Source organism: Triturus cristatus, chromosome 11 (assembly GCF_964204655.1).
Source record: "Triturus cristatus chromosome 11, aTriCri1.1, whole genome shotgun sequence".
Classification (NCBI taxonomy): Eukaryota; Metazoa; Chordata; class Amphibia; order Caudata; family Salamandridae; genus Triturus; species Triturus cristatus.
Window position 1 is genome coordinate 124,629,111 of NC_140594.1, and position 13,627 is coordinate 124,642,737.

The window sequence follows — 13,627 nt, forward strand, 5'->3', positions numbered from 1 at the left end:
ATGGTGGGCTCAGTGTTGCTCCAAGACTCGCAAATAACATGAAAATGCACGTGATGTGTGATATTTCCTATAATATTTATTTTATAGCGTCTTAGTTTTAACTGATATTCATACATAAGATTTCAAAATACCTTTGTTGTGTCCAGTAGTCTTCAACCCTTTATGGTGAATACATTACCATATTATTTTACATACAAGGTCATATTGGCTATTTTTCAAAAATAGGTCTAGTGAAAAGCATTAGCAGTAGAGCCTTAACTGGGGTAGGTCCTGGAAGGTCTGAGACTCACCAGTAATTAAAAACTGTATTTTAAACGGGTCTCCATTTTCATGTCCCTAATTTTCCTGGCAAAAACACAGATCGATTTCTCAACAATGACTTTGAAAACCCTATGAGTACTCCATGTCAGCGATGCAATCCTGTCCATGTTGTACGTCTTCATCTTGCATTCCTTAAGAGCATTTGCTTTTATCTAGAGGTTGCGTTTCTGTATTTTTTTGTCATATGCAACTTTTGTATAGTTCATATGGTGAACTGAGACACTTCCAGGAGTCTGTGTGAGCTCAGGTTGTGGGTGGGGGTTTACAATGGGTACGATTTAGAAATCCAGAGCTGAGGCTGTAGGCAGTGCAGACTTCTCACAAGAGCTCTTAGTGGGCCATAAAGAGGTGCAGACTTCATGCATATTCAATCCTTGACCTCTCTGCAAAGTGGTGTTTGCAAATGGACCTTTTGTAATTGCGTCAAATTGTAAGATTATACAGATTGAGGATTTCAAAAAGATGTGGGGAGACAAAGGGTGAAATGAACTAACAGAGTGAGAGACATCGAAAACTTCAGCTGGTACAGAATTCCGCGGCTCGCCTCCTCTGCAAGGTCCCGTGGAAATCCTCAATCTCCCCTTTTCTTAGTGACCTTCACTGGCTCCGCATTACAAACCAGATTAAATTTAAGGCCCTTTGCTTTTTGCATAAAATCAAGCAAGGGCGCGCCCCTGGCTATCTTTTGGCCCTGGACCAACCTTATTCCCCCCCACGTACCCTCAGATCGTCCACACAGGGCAACTTTGTGATTCCTCGTTTCAAACTGTCTAGAATGGGTGGTTGTTCCTTTTCTTATATCGCCCCCAGATTGTGGAACACTCTCCCGACCACATTGAAACTGGAACCATCTCTCATCAAATTCCGCAAAGACCTGAAAACTTGGTTTTTCTCTGCACAACATCTCGGACGGGTTTTTCTTGAATCTATTGGCGCCGGGAGACCCCTTGTGGGTAGCTGTGCGCCCTACAAATTCAATACAAATACAAAAATACTTCAGAGGGAACTGGTGTGAAGGGGTGAATGAATGGGATGGGTCAGACGGGTCATACCGAAAACCACCACCCCTTCCACAGACCTAAGACACATTTAATTTACAGTCTTGTATTTTCAGAATTGATACATTTTCAAATCTAATTCTCAACGAAATCTTAGTTATTGCCCATTTATCAGATACTATTAGCAAGTAGTGGCAAAGTCAATCGGCCTTGCTTGCTTTAGGTGTAAGTCCTTTGCTGTGGGATATGTCTGGATGCTAGAAGAGAAGAATCACAGGAGCACCCAACTACTGGTCACATAGTGAAGCACAGGGTTTCAGTTCACATGTTTTATGCCATACTCTTCCCTATGTAGGCTATGGCTCTTGAAAAAGGATTCCTAGTTATGTCTTAGGCCACGCCCCTTTTAGAAGTTCTTCCCCCTCTGCGATCCACGCATCTTTTTAACCTACTAAATCACTGGCTAGCATACACATCAGTGTCCAGTGCTTATATGTTTTTCTTTATAGGGGGGGGGGGGGGGCAGATGGGGGCAATGATTTTCTTGGGAGCTTGCCCTATGTACTGGCTGTCTTGACTTGATATCACCTCATTGCCTCCATCTTCAACCGCCCTACACTTCCTGTCTCTCTAACCGATTCTTTTTCTTCCATGCTTTCTCCACTTGTCACTGCTTTTCTGTTCTTATCTTTCTTCTTCTTCTTTCTCTTTTATGTCTTGCTGTCTCTTGCTCTGAGTGAAAGTCTCATAATAAAATAGAAGTACTGTTCTCTATAATGAGGCACCATGTAAGTGCTGCATACATATTCACATGAGTACTCACCTCCCTTACTAACTGCTTAACATAATAATTAAAGTAGTTCCCATGCCTGCCAAATACAAACAGATGTGGATGGATACCTTTAGTGCTCACATGCACATCCCTCGTCTTAGCTTCACAGTTTAATCTGAACTATTTCATGACGTTACAGGTAACTGAATAGATCCTGGTCTATCGGTGTGGCTTCACGGCACTTTCAATAATCAAGCGGTGGAATTTCCTTCAGACACCAGAGTCTGGCACTGCCTGTGAAGGCGTTCCTATCACTCTAAATACCCTCTTTTCTTTGTAATTTTATTGTAAATTTTGGGAGTTTCATTCTATACTCTTTCTCCGTTTCTTGTGTCTTTATTCTAATTAAAGCCTACTTGTTTAGTTAGCTCCCTTTCAAGACTCCTGTGCTAGTTTCCGATTACAACTTTACAGGCTACTCAAAATGCATTGTAAATGAGTTGCCCATTACAAAACATTTCTTGAGTGAAGCTGCAACAATCATGAGGTGAGGATCAGGCCTTCCTTTGTTTTTTTAGGTCTCGCTGAGTCAGCGCGCATGCGCTGCTCAGAGAGACTTTTGTAGATGAGTTTTCAAAGTGCTGCTGGCTGGCCCAGCGCTTGCGTTCACGTGAGCGTGCACGCGCGCAGTCGGCAGCTTTGCAATGTGTACAGCCGCGATCACTTTCACTTTTGCGCTCGCAGCCTACTTTCACTTTTCCACCACTCATGTTTCTTGTCTTACTTTATACCCCTTCCACACTAACTCACGTCTTTACTTTTAGCTTCCTCCTTTCTCCATTCCCTCATTCCTTCGTTTCCTCCTTCCTTTGTTCATTATATCCTTTCTTCCTGCCTTGTTTCTCTCATCCTTTCTTGCATTATCTATTTCTTCTTTCCAAATATCCTTTCTTTCCTTCTTTCTTCTGTTCTTCATTCGTCCCATTTCCTTTCCTTCATGTTTTCCTTCCCACTATTGCTTCTTTTCTTATCTCACCATCTCTCGTTCCCCATCCCACTCTCTCCTTACCAACTTGTCTCCCACGCTCTTTTCATCTTTCGTTGCCTCTCTGTCTTTCCTTCTTTAATGTTTTTTTCTTGTTTTCTTTCTTCTCCCGCCTCACGTTACCTTTTTCTCTCTGCCTGTACACACACGCACTTTCGATCGCTAATCGTCTTCGCATCTTTCTCTCTTATGTTGTTTTGTAAGTCTCCCCTTACAAATTCACATTTCTGTGGCCGCGGCTCTGTGCACATATCCTCCCCCCCACCCCTTCTCTCTTCCATGCCCTCTCTAAATTTAGTGCCAACCTCTGAAGGTCAAGTGATACCATCTCTGCACCAGACAGCTGCAAGCCACTTTTCAGGGAGGGGAGACAAACAATGGGATGGTGGAAGTTGGGAAATAGTACCGGAATTACCACACAAGCAGCTGACAGGTATTGTGGGCCTCAATTAAATGGTGCTCCGTTATAGCCATGCTGAGTCAACATTGTGATGTTTAGATCACTGGAGAAGTCAGCAGGGAGCGTGTAACTTGGTCAGCCGTCATGCCAGCTATGGTGTAGAGTAGTTATTAAATGCCCAGTAAGCAAACCATGCCTCTGTGGCAGGTTCGAGCCACTGATGTTGAAAGACTCACAAACTAGGTTGCGGCGCTGCCTTCACGCCAAAGAGCTAGACTATATCTATTTTTGTTTCTAAATTAAGTTGGAAATATATGCCGATGAACCGAAAATGACGAAATCAGTTTGAGGGAAAATGGCAGTTTACCTGCACTTGTCTTCTCACTGACAAGTTGATTCTCCTGTAATGGGAAGGCTGAGGCTCGAAATTGGCAGTATATGCAAACATCAAGCAGCCTGGCTGAGAGACATAATAAAGCCGCTATGAATATGCCAACGAACATGCCTGCTGCAGGCTGGCGCGCGCCATAGCTGCTGTGAGGAATCCACTTGGAACGAGGGCACATGCGTCACAGCAGAGAAACAGGCCAGCGCTCCGGCTGCCACCTGTGGACCAGCTCTGCAATCAATGAGTGCAGACACCGTGAAATATCCAGCAATTTGGGCTGCAGCGTCTCAGAAATCGATAAAGCCTTTTTAAAAAGGCCCGAAGGTATCAGTGTGCTTTACAAAAGCACCAGTTGAATTACAAACGGACACATTCATTTTCACGGGGAGTAGTGATTTGCCCAGAATCACAGGATGCTTGAGCATTCCGACAGACTCAAACCGTGTTTTTCAGCTTTAAAGACGGCCACTGTAGCCGTTAAGCCACATCAGTCTGGCATATTTACACTCTAAAATCTAATGATTTTCTCCATGAGGGGTGGGAATTGTAAACAGACCATATTTAGAAAAATACTAGTGAATTGTCCAAGAGACCTAATTCAATTTACACTCTTGATAACTCAAAGGTGGGCCACTTACTGCTGTTGGAAGCAGGTCTACTCCAAACTTGTCAGTGTTCTCGTCATGTCTTGGCAGGTTGCATCCATTACAAATGCAGTGCCATAGCTACTGCGGACACCATAACTGATGTTCGTATGTTTATAAAGCAATTTCAATTGATTTTACGGTCACTTTAGAAAGAGTTAGAGGAAATTAAATTATCAATCTCATACAATCCTCTGTCACCCCGTGCCTGCTTTAACAACTGTGGCTATGAATGCGGATGTTAAAAATTACTGGCGAGAGCTAACAAGCATTGGCCGCGCGGCTGTGAAAATGACACGGCCGCGCGGCCCGCGAAATGATTGTGGACGCGATCAAGTACGGCGTGGTGAGACACATGGTGGCTGCGCGCGGTCACGCAAGCTTTAGGCCACAGGCAGCACTTGGAAAACCCGCATACAAAATGTCTTGGACAGACCAGCGCATGCGCTGGATCAGGCGAGACCTAAAAAGGGCCGGCCCCAGGGTGATCTTGGGCCTGGGTGTCGCAGAAAACATTTTTGGGCCAGAGGGAGGGAGGGGCTCCAGATCCATTTTTTGGCCCCATTCCTGTGACTCATTTTCTTTTTAGGGGGAGCAGGGCGCATGACAGCCCCCTCAGAGCCATTTTTACACTTTAGGGATCATCACCATGGGCAATGGATTTTTGATTTGGGAAGGGGGCATAGACTGATGGTGGTAGTGTCCCAGGGACTCCATCCCCGGACACTGCTGTTACCCTTTCTGGGAGAGTGCAGGCAGGTGACAAATGTAATTCTCTGACCGCACTCTCCCAGGCAGGGAGAACAACTATGTTGTTGCCCAGCCGGAGCACAGAAAAAACAGAGCACAGATGCTGGCTGGGGTGCCAGTATGGTTTTGGGGACTCCCCAATTGAAAAAAAACACAAACAAGGTGGATATAAAGAATAATAAATTAACAGCAAGAGACGCTCATATTATTCGCTGATCCAAGAAAGGAGTGTAACATACTGCTCTGCGAGGGCTTTTCAATTAAACATTTGGATCTTGAGGGGGTGCCCCTAGAGGAGGCAGTTGCACCATTTATTTTGGGTGGGGGCTGCAAGGAGCGCAGTTGCCCTCCCCCCACCACCTAGCAACATTACTTAAAAACAAAAGAAAACAGTAAGGTCATTTATTCCATGACTCTGGAAGTGCTTGGCATATATATATATATTTTTTAAACAATGTGTTTATTGGTTTTCAAAGTAATAAAATCACACACATGTGCAATTGCCAGTTTGGCATATTCCATACTACATAGAAGTCATCAGGGAAAGGCATCAGTTACAGTCAGGGTGCATTCAATTGTCGCTCTCCAGTGCGTTGTAGTTCCATTTCTGTTGATGGGGAAACACTTAGGTCACCTCGGTAGGCGATCCACTTGCTCCACTTTTTGTCCCATTTCTTAGGACACCCTCTCGCTTTGAACGCCTCTTTCTCTGCTATCATGCATTTGTCGTATTCTCTGACCCATACTCAGAGTGAAGGTCTGTCCAGCACCCCCCACCTCCTCGCTATCTCACGTTTAACTAGAGTGTAACCTGGTGTTGTAAATTGTTGTTCTATATCGGTTAGATCAATCTGTTCACACATATTAAGGAGTCCCTGCCTAGGCGTAAAGGTGAGTTCCTTCCCCGGGGCTTCCAGAATGTGACCTGTGGCCCCCTCCCACAGTGGTCTCACCTCCGGGCAAGCGCATATCATGTGATAAAAAGTGGCACCCTGTCTGCAGCTCCGAAGGCAGAGTGGACTCGTCCTGGAGCCTATCCTCGCCAGGGTAACTCCGGTCCGGTCAGATAAGATCTATGTAAAATTTTGAGTTGAATAAGTCAGTAACGAAGGGTAATGGCCACCTCCCGGGGGGCACATCAGTGCCGCCTGGCAGTCTTCGTCGTCAATGGGCCCTAGGTCTTCCTGCCACTTCTCCCGAAGTTTATGGAATGTATCGGGTAGATTGTTGCATAGTTTCTTGCATGTTAAATATATATGGCTTTGGTGAGCAACGGTCCGTCGAGAAGCCTGTCCTCTAGGGAGGACGAATCTGGAATGTCTGTCATGTCGGGGAAGGCAGTGGTGAGGGCGTGTCTGATTTGTAGGTATCTAAACAACTCCCCTTCGCCATGTCATATTTCTCTCGTAAGTCCTCGAATTTAAGAAGTGCGCCCTTCTTCACCAAGTCTCCTATAGTAGAGATTCCAATGATATCCCATTTATCGAACTCCGGATGTTGACCCAAAAATCCCAGTCTTTGGGTGAACCACAGTGGTGTAGCTTTTGTGAGGCTCTTTGCCCAGCCTAAACAAGAGTTTGCCTGGTGCCATATTGCCACTGTGTGGGCAGAGGGGCAGAAATATTATCCTTTCTTAGCCTTAGAGTACAGTGCCCCCAGGTATCCCGCTCTTCCCATTTGGTACTTGTCCAACATGTAAGCTGGATCAACCGGGGATCGATAAATCCAATGATTCACTACCATAAGCTGCGATGCCCAATAATAAAGTTGAATGTCCGGGAGGGCGATGCCACCATCATACCACCCTTTGGTTAACTTGTTCATGGCTATACGAGGGGATTCACCATCCCATAGTAGCGTCCGGATTTCACTCTCCACCTCTGCGAAGTATGCGTCTGGGACCCTGTGAGGACAGTTCTAAAGGATATAAAGGAATCGAGGAAGGGCCAGCATCTTGAAAAGAGCCGCTCGACCCACCTGGGACAGGGGCAGAGATCGCCAGTGTTTAACATCAGCACGCAGCCGAGCCAGAGGGCATAATTTTTTTAAAGCATGCTGAGCTGGAGCGAAATGCTCTTCAGTTGGAGTGCAGGGACCCCTTGTGGCTGGTTCTATGGCTGCAATCTGTGGTCTGGAAAATGTTACCAAAAGACTCAGACACGTTTAATTTGAAAATATTTTGTGACGATTATTAAACATTGTAGTGTGCGAATTTATAAAAGATACATTTTATTATAGTCATTGGTGACTTTTTGACAAAGCCAAAAGGTCTGCTTTATAATGTTGATGTGCTGACCCCTTGATAAAGCCAATAGGCTAGCTGCTTTTTATATTTTGGTGTTCTGACCCTTTAATAAATTCAGTAGGTCTGCCTAACTTAAAATGACACCCTTTATTTTGTTACATGACAGCGGTACACAGCAGCAGGGGTTGGGCGCCCACAGCTTGATGGGCGCAGAGAAGGCCCTGCACCCAACCCCACATTGAGCACAGCCAAAGGCTGTGAGCAGCAGGGAGTTAGGCAACCAACCACTTGCAGCACATGGTGATGGACATCTTACTTTATGGTTAAAAAAAAAATACAAATTCATGGGGGGGGGGGGGGGGATGGGGGGGGAAGGTTACCGTGATGTTACAGTTAGAAATTGTAATATGTTACCTTATATTTTTAAAAACCTACAAATTAACTTGTGCCCTAACGTAACTATAACTCGCACTCTCGCTATGCACTGCTAATTACCTCACTCATTAGATCACTTATGACATCCTTGGTAACATCACTGCAACATCTGAAATGACATCATTGACGACAACACTGTGCATAGCAGGGGTGCAAGTTATAGTTACTTTAGGGCACGAGTTATAGGTACTTGACATACCTATAACTGGTGAATTTCAGTGATTTTATTCATTTAAAACGATATGTTTTAACTGACATTTTCACCCAACTAACACGTCCCTTTAACCTTTGTTTATTTCAGTGTATTTTCTCTGGGTTTTTTAATGTAATATATCATTACAATACTTAACTATAAAGTAACTATAAATAAATACATATACAATTAGTAAAATGAAAGTTAATGGCTAACCTAACAAAGGAAGCTAAGAAGAAGATCATTTATCTTGAAGGATAAAAAAAACGATAATGAACTGCAGCCAGCACATTGTAGTGATCTGAGGACAGTTCATCCTTAGTCAAAATAAATCAGCAGGTGGATTGATCCTCATTTTAACATTAATACTTGGGGAGAACCATAAAGACAACAGTTCAAACCTTCTCTAGGTCCTGGTTGCAAAGAGGGACCTGGCCCAACATTGGCCAGCTGAACACGTCCCTGCAGTTACGATACGGGGCATGAATTGTGCCAAATTAGAGTAACTTGTGCTTAAAGCCCCTGGGGTGTTTGCTAAGCACTGCTAAGTGTCTGAGGCCCCGGGCTTAACTCTGTTGTAACATAGTGAATTTACACCATATATCAACATTTTTATTTTAATACTGGACCATAATTGTACAAAGCACGGCCGATCCTAACACCAAAATATAAAAGACTGTAAACCGTTGTGTACATGTGCCTTTAGTTTGTATAACTGCCTGTTTATTGTTACTGATTCAATCTATAAAAATCAGTAAAAAAAATTATGGAAAGTCGCACTGTTAGCCTAAGCAGAAAATGAAAGATACGCTATGATCATCAATGAGAATAACCCAAGCTAAGCGGAAGTAAATGGTGTGATCTCAGCTGAGGAGCTTGCAAATATGTACATTCAGATCCCGCAGGGAATCGATATTAGCCATGGTAAGAAAGATAAGAGTCCAAAGCTTTTAGATTTCAACGTGTGACTAAAGGAAAGGAGATTGGACAAGACAATAGTAACAACGCTGAGGGTGCAAAACACACAGGTTAATGATTGCCAAACATGAGATTCCTGTGCTTGCATTACTGGCATAATTGCTCCTTGTCTTTTTTCTTAGACCTGAAAATTCCGGAAATCCCCAACAAGCTAAAACGTCAAGAGACACAAATATGTTCACTTCTTACTGTGATTTCTGCTACAATTGACGACCCCTTTTCAGTTATGCAGCTAAACACTGATCAACGTAATGTGACTGAGCTTCTGCAGGTTAATGTTTACCCTTAAGGACATGGTTTACTAAAATAGAATGTTTTTTTTTTTAAGCTGATTTTCTGCTGCTGACAGTGCAGAACAATAGCCTAGGGCGCAACAAACCAAGAACGAGAGTCACCATCAAAAGTATGCATAAACAAACCCATCTTAAAGACTTTAACAAGGGAAAAAACATAATACAACACAAACAAACGCAATAACTTCCTATCAAAGCAATGCTGGAATACCCAATTGGCTGCCCAAACATTGTAACCTTTGAAGTCATTCATCAAGAAAACCCTAAATGAGCGAAGGGCTGCATTCTTACCGTTAATGCACTAAGCACTCCCCTTTTAAGAGAGAAAAGAAGATACTCCACAATTGAAATGGAGACGCAACCTCTTGTAGGGATAAGAAGAAACACTTCACTGTGCTAGCGACCCTTCAACTGTGAATTAAATCTTAAGTGTTTTCTAAAGTCATTACACTGTCTCAACAAGATCTTTGCGCGCCATTTAGAAGTTATCTGTACTGAGGTTCTGGGGAGAATAGGCAATACTTGGTTCAAGGACTGACCAGCTGGCCCGTGCTCCCTAGCCCCAAACAACTAGCTTTGCCACCCGCCCCCTTAATAACTTGTGACACATAGGATCGAACTGCTTGAATGTTTACACAATTGAACAAAAGTGTATTGCTTTCGTAGAGTTAAGTTGTTGTGCATGGTGCTTTTGCACTGGTGATTGCAATAAATCCATAGAAACAAAACCGCACCGGCTCCTCTATAATAAAGTGATATACTTTGTTGTCTCAAGGTAGTTGCAGTTTGCTGCATCTTATCTTACAAACACAGCACTGGCCCACAGTGTTAAAAGGGACTTTTTTTAGAAGGATAGCAAAGTCAACATTTAAAGGAAACGGGGTATAAGTGCTGTGCCTAAAGGGGCTTCACATGCATCATGGCAACATTAAGCATTAGGGGAACAATTACAGTGATCAGCAAAAAATAAGCTCACGGCATCTTCGACAATTTACTACCGCAGCAATAGCCCAAAAAAACCAACCATCATATAAAAGACACACGGCCTGAAATAACATCACAGAAATTTTGAAATATTTGGACAGTGAAAGTTTCTTGAAAATGAAGTAAGTTGACCTTGGCCGGAATCAAATTTCTAGCAGAAAGTGCCTCCTCGAGAGCAAAGTTTTGTGGTCAGATTGTAGTTGTTTGCAATACTCTGTCCTTGAATATCCTATTAAATCTACAGCCACCTTATTAGCTAGTTAAGCTCCATATTCTGACCAACATAAAAAAAGTCTTAAAATAACAAGCCTACGCTGAACTCTCTGCCTCGTATTGTGCAGACTTATTTATGCTTTCTCGATACCCTGATTTACAGACTGAAGTGCAACCCCTGCTGGATCAGTCCACTGCTGTCACCAAATATCTGAATATCACAGAGTAGCGAATACAAGGAAGCGGGCACAAACTAATTGATTGTTGTGCATGGCCCTCTTGGTAGGCTGTGCCTATGCCCCATCAACTCACCTGCCTACAGCACCACCACCTTCATACAGTGACATTTGATAGTTCAGTCTGTGGAATGCGCTACAGACTGTCACTGTCGTCTCTCTCCCTCCTCCCTACACTAAGACTCTAGGGTTGTACTTGATCATGACAGAGGCAAACACTGAAACCAAGCAATTACTTTTTAAGCTCGGTCAATTTAAGTATTCACTCCTAAGCTGATGCTTTAAAAGCGCACAATCACAGCATGCAGAGAAATCCATGCCAAGACTCACCATGTGAACACCCTATAACGATGCCCACAAATACCAGGCACCTAAAAGATCGATACCTCTTGATTAAAAGCAGCTGGACAGAAAAATGGTAACATAGCTTATGTGTAATAAAAACAGCACCTCCTTCGGCAGCTAGAAAACTTAGAATTCATCTACCTCACGTGATACCTAGTCAGAAAAGCTTCACTCAGCAACGACACTAAAATCTCCTTCTCTTTTCCCAGCAAGACTAGGCCTGAAAAAGTCAAAACATATACCTACAGAAGAGCCAATCTCCTGACATTCAATACATGTGCTTGGGGGCTACAAAATATCTACAACCAAGGGAGCCAATTACTTTAATCTTGAACGATTGTTTTGTTGCTGTGAGGTATATTTCTCAAAGAAAAAGCAAAAGTAAAAGGCCACTACTGAGAAGCATTTACGGTGAATATCTATAGCATGCCTCACTTATACAACACAAAAACATTACTTCAAAAAATACAAGCAGCACATTCTATTTACTCAATATGAGTGAAAAGTGTGTGGTTTTATGTTCCAACAAAGGTTTTCAAACGTGTTCACTTTGAGTGCGATGTTGGTTGAAGCAGCCCATTAAATGTAAGAGAGGTACAAGCGACTTACATTAGGTGAAACAACTTCCAAATGGTCTTTCCGCCTTTATACGCGAGACTTTATATTTGCTGCTTTCATACGCTCGTTCAGGAGTGCTGGTAAAAACTGAACATGATCTAAAAATTCATAATCAGTGTTTGTGTTTCATGGGTATCAGGTTGATGGGCGTAAAACAATAAGTATACCAACCAACATAAAGAAAGCATAACTTCTTAAAGCATTCGCTTCCTTCATTAATCACCACGGTTTCTTCTTTGCTTGCCAGCTACATACAAGGGCGTGAGGCGGCTGCAGCAATAGTTTTACTTGTAAAGACCTAGGAAGCTTCTATGTACCTTGCTTATAGTCTAAGCTTAGGGATCATCGCATTTGTTAATAAACTAAACAAAATGCCGATGTGTTTGTCTGCGTTTCGTGTGGGTGTAACAAGCCAGTGCCAGGAAGGAAGAGCTATGAGAGGCGGTCATGGTGACAGTCTGTTACTGGCCCGGGCCATCATAACCAGAGGGAATTCAGCATTAGGTGTATTCCCTTCACAGGAGAAACGTGAAAGGCGGTACACTGGTCCGAGTGAGCGGGGCGGTGGGGGGGCTGATTTAGGGCAAGAGAGGACAACTTGCCAAAGGGAATAGGGTATGCGATGTAGACGAATAAAGAGTGACACGGGGTCAGTCAATGGTCCACTCAAAAAGGGCTTAATCCAGAAAAGGGGCGTGCAAACCCTAGTCAAGTGTGGGGGAGAGTTTTACTGGTCCACGAAGGACGGGGAGTGCTGCAATATATCAAGGGGACTCCGGACCAGAGGTAGAGTTTCTGGTCCGGGCTGATGGTACGGGTCCAAGGGGCGGTAAAGGTAAGAGCCTGGGACGAAGGTAAAGACACAGGTTCAAAAGATGGGGACTAATCGTGCCTGGGGATGGAGGACTAAACCAGGTATAAGGTCAATTGCCGGTTGCTGCCCCCTCCACCTCACTTAATGGTGCACTCCTCTACCACAACCCTATCACTTAAATGTTTCTTTTGCCCCCACTGCACCCCGTGACGCCATTCTTCTCTCCCACCACTGACCTCCGGAATTCTCCGAGGCCGTCTCCTCAGCAGCCACCGTCCCAGGACTCGCTTCCTCCATGCCCGGTTACTTAGGACCGTTTACTCCAAAACTTCATGCTCCGATGTGTACGCTGCCTCCGCAGCAGGGAGGTTCATGACGTCATGCGGTGACATTCCAGTACGGAGCCCGGTGAGGATCAAACCACACCTGAGTGGGTAGGGGTGGGTCTGCGATAGTAGAAACCACGCCCTCTACTAGGGAAAACCACGCCTTTCCGGGAGAAGCACTCCCCTACCACACACTACCTTAATGCAACGCCTTTCGTTTCGTGAATGGGCGTGTCTGAAGGGCTGCCATGTTGGAGTCAGGCGCAAATGTAGGGTGTTGACATTTTATTTATATCTAAACTAGTTTGTAGCTTGTGTAAACCAGACATGCCTGCGTGATTATAAGGCGGATAGAAATCAGGACACCCCCTGTTTGCCACAGACTCGAGTTCCAGCCTGTACCATTGCTATACACACATTCAAGTTCATGCGTCTGATCCAGCACGGAGGACAACATTTACATATTCTCCTTATGTCACAGATTCTTATTCACAAAGGTTCATTCATTCATTCATTCATTCATTCATTCATTCATTCATTCATTCATTCATTCATTCATTCATTCATTGGTGGGGCCCATAACACCAACACACTTCTCATACACACAAACTCACTCGAATCTGTACACA

At 43.9% G+C, this 13,627-nt stretch overlaps 1 protein-coding gene across 1 annotated transcript in view; it reads right to left on the bottom strand.

Annotated features, from left to right (window-relative positions):
• LIMK2 (LIM domain kinase 2) overlaps positions 1–13,120 on the bottom strand; it is a 355,925-nt gene extending 342,805 nt beyond the window's left edge. Inside the window, exon 1 of the mRNA XM_085635885.1 lies at positions 12,909–13,120. Coding sequence (XP_085492011.1) covers positions 12,909–12,969 — 61 coding nt within the window. The 5' untranslated portion in view covers positions 12,970–13,120. The remainder of the gene's footprint in view (positions 1–12,908) is intronic.
• Positions 13,121–13,627: the final 507 nt, after the last annotated feature.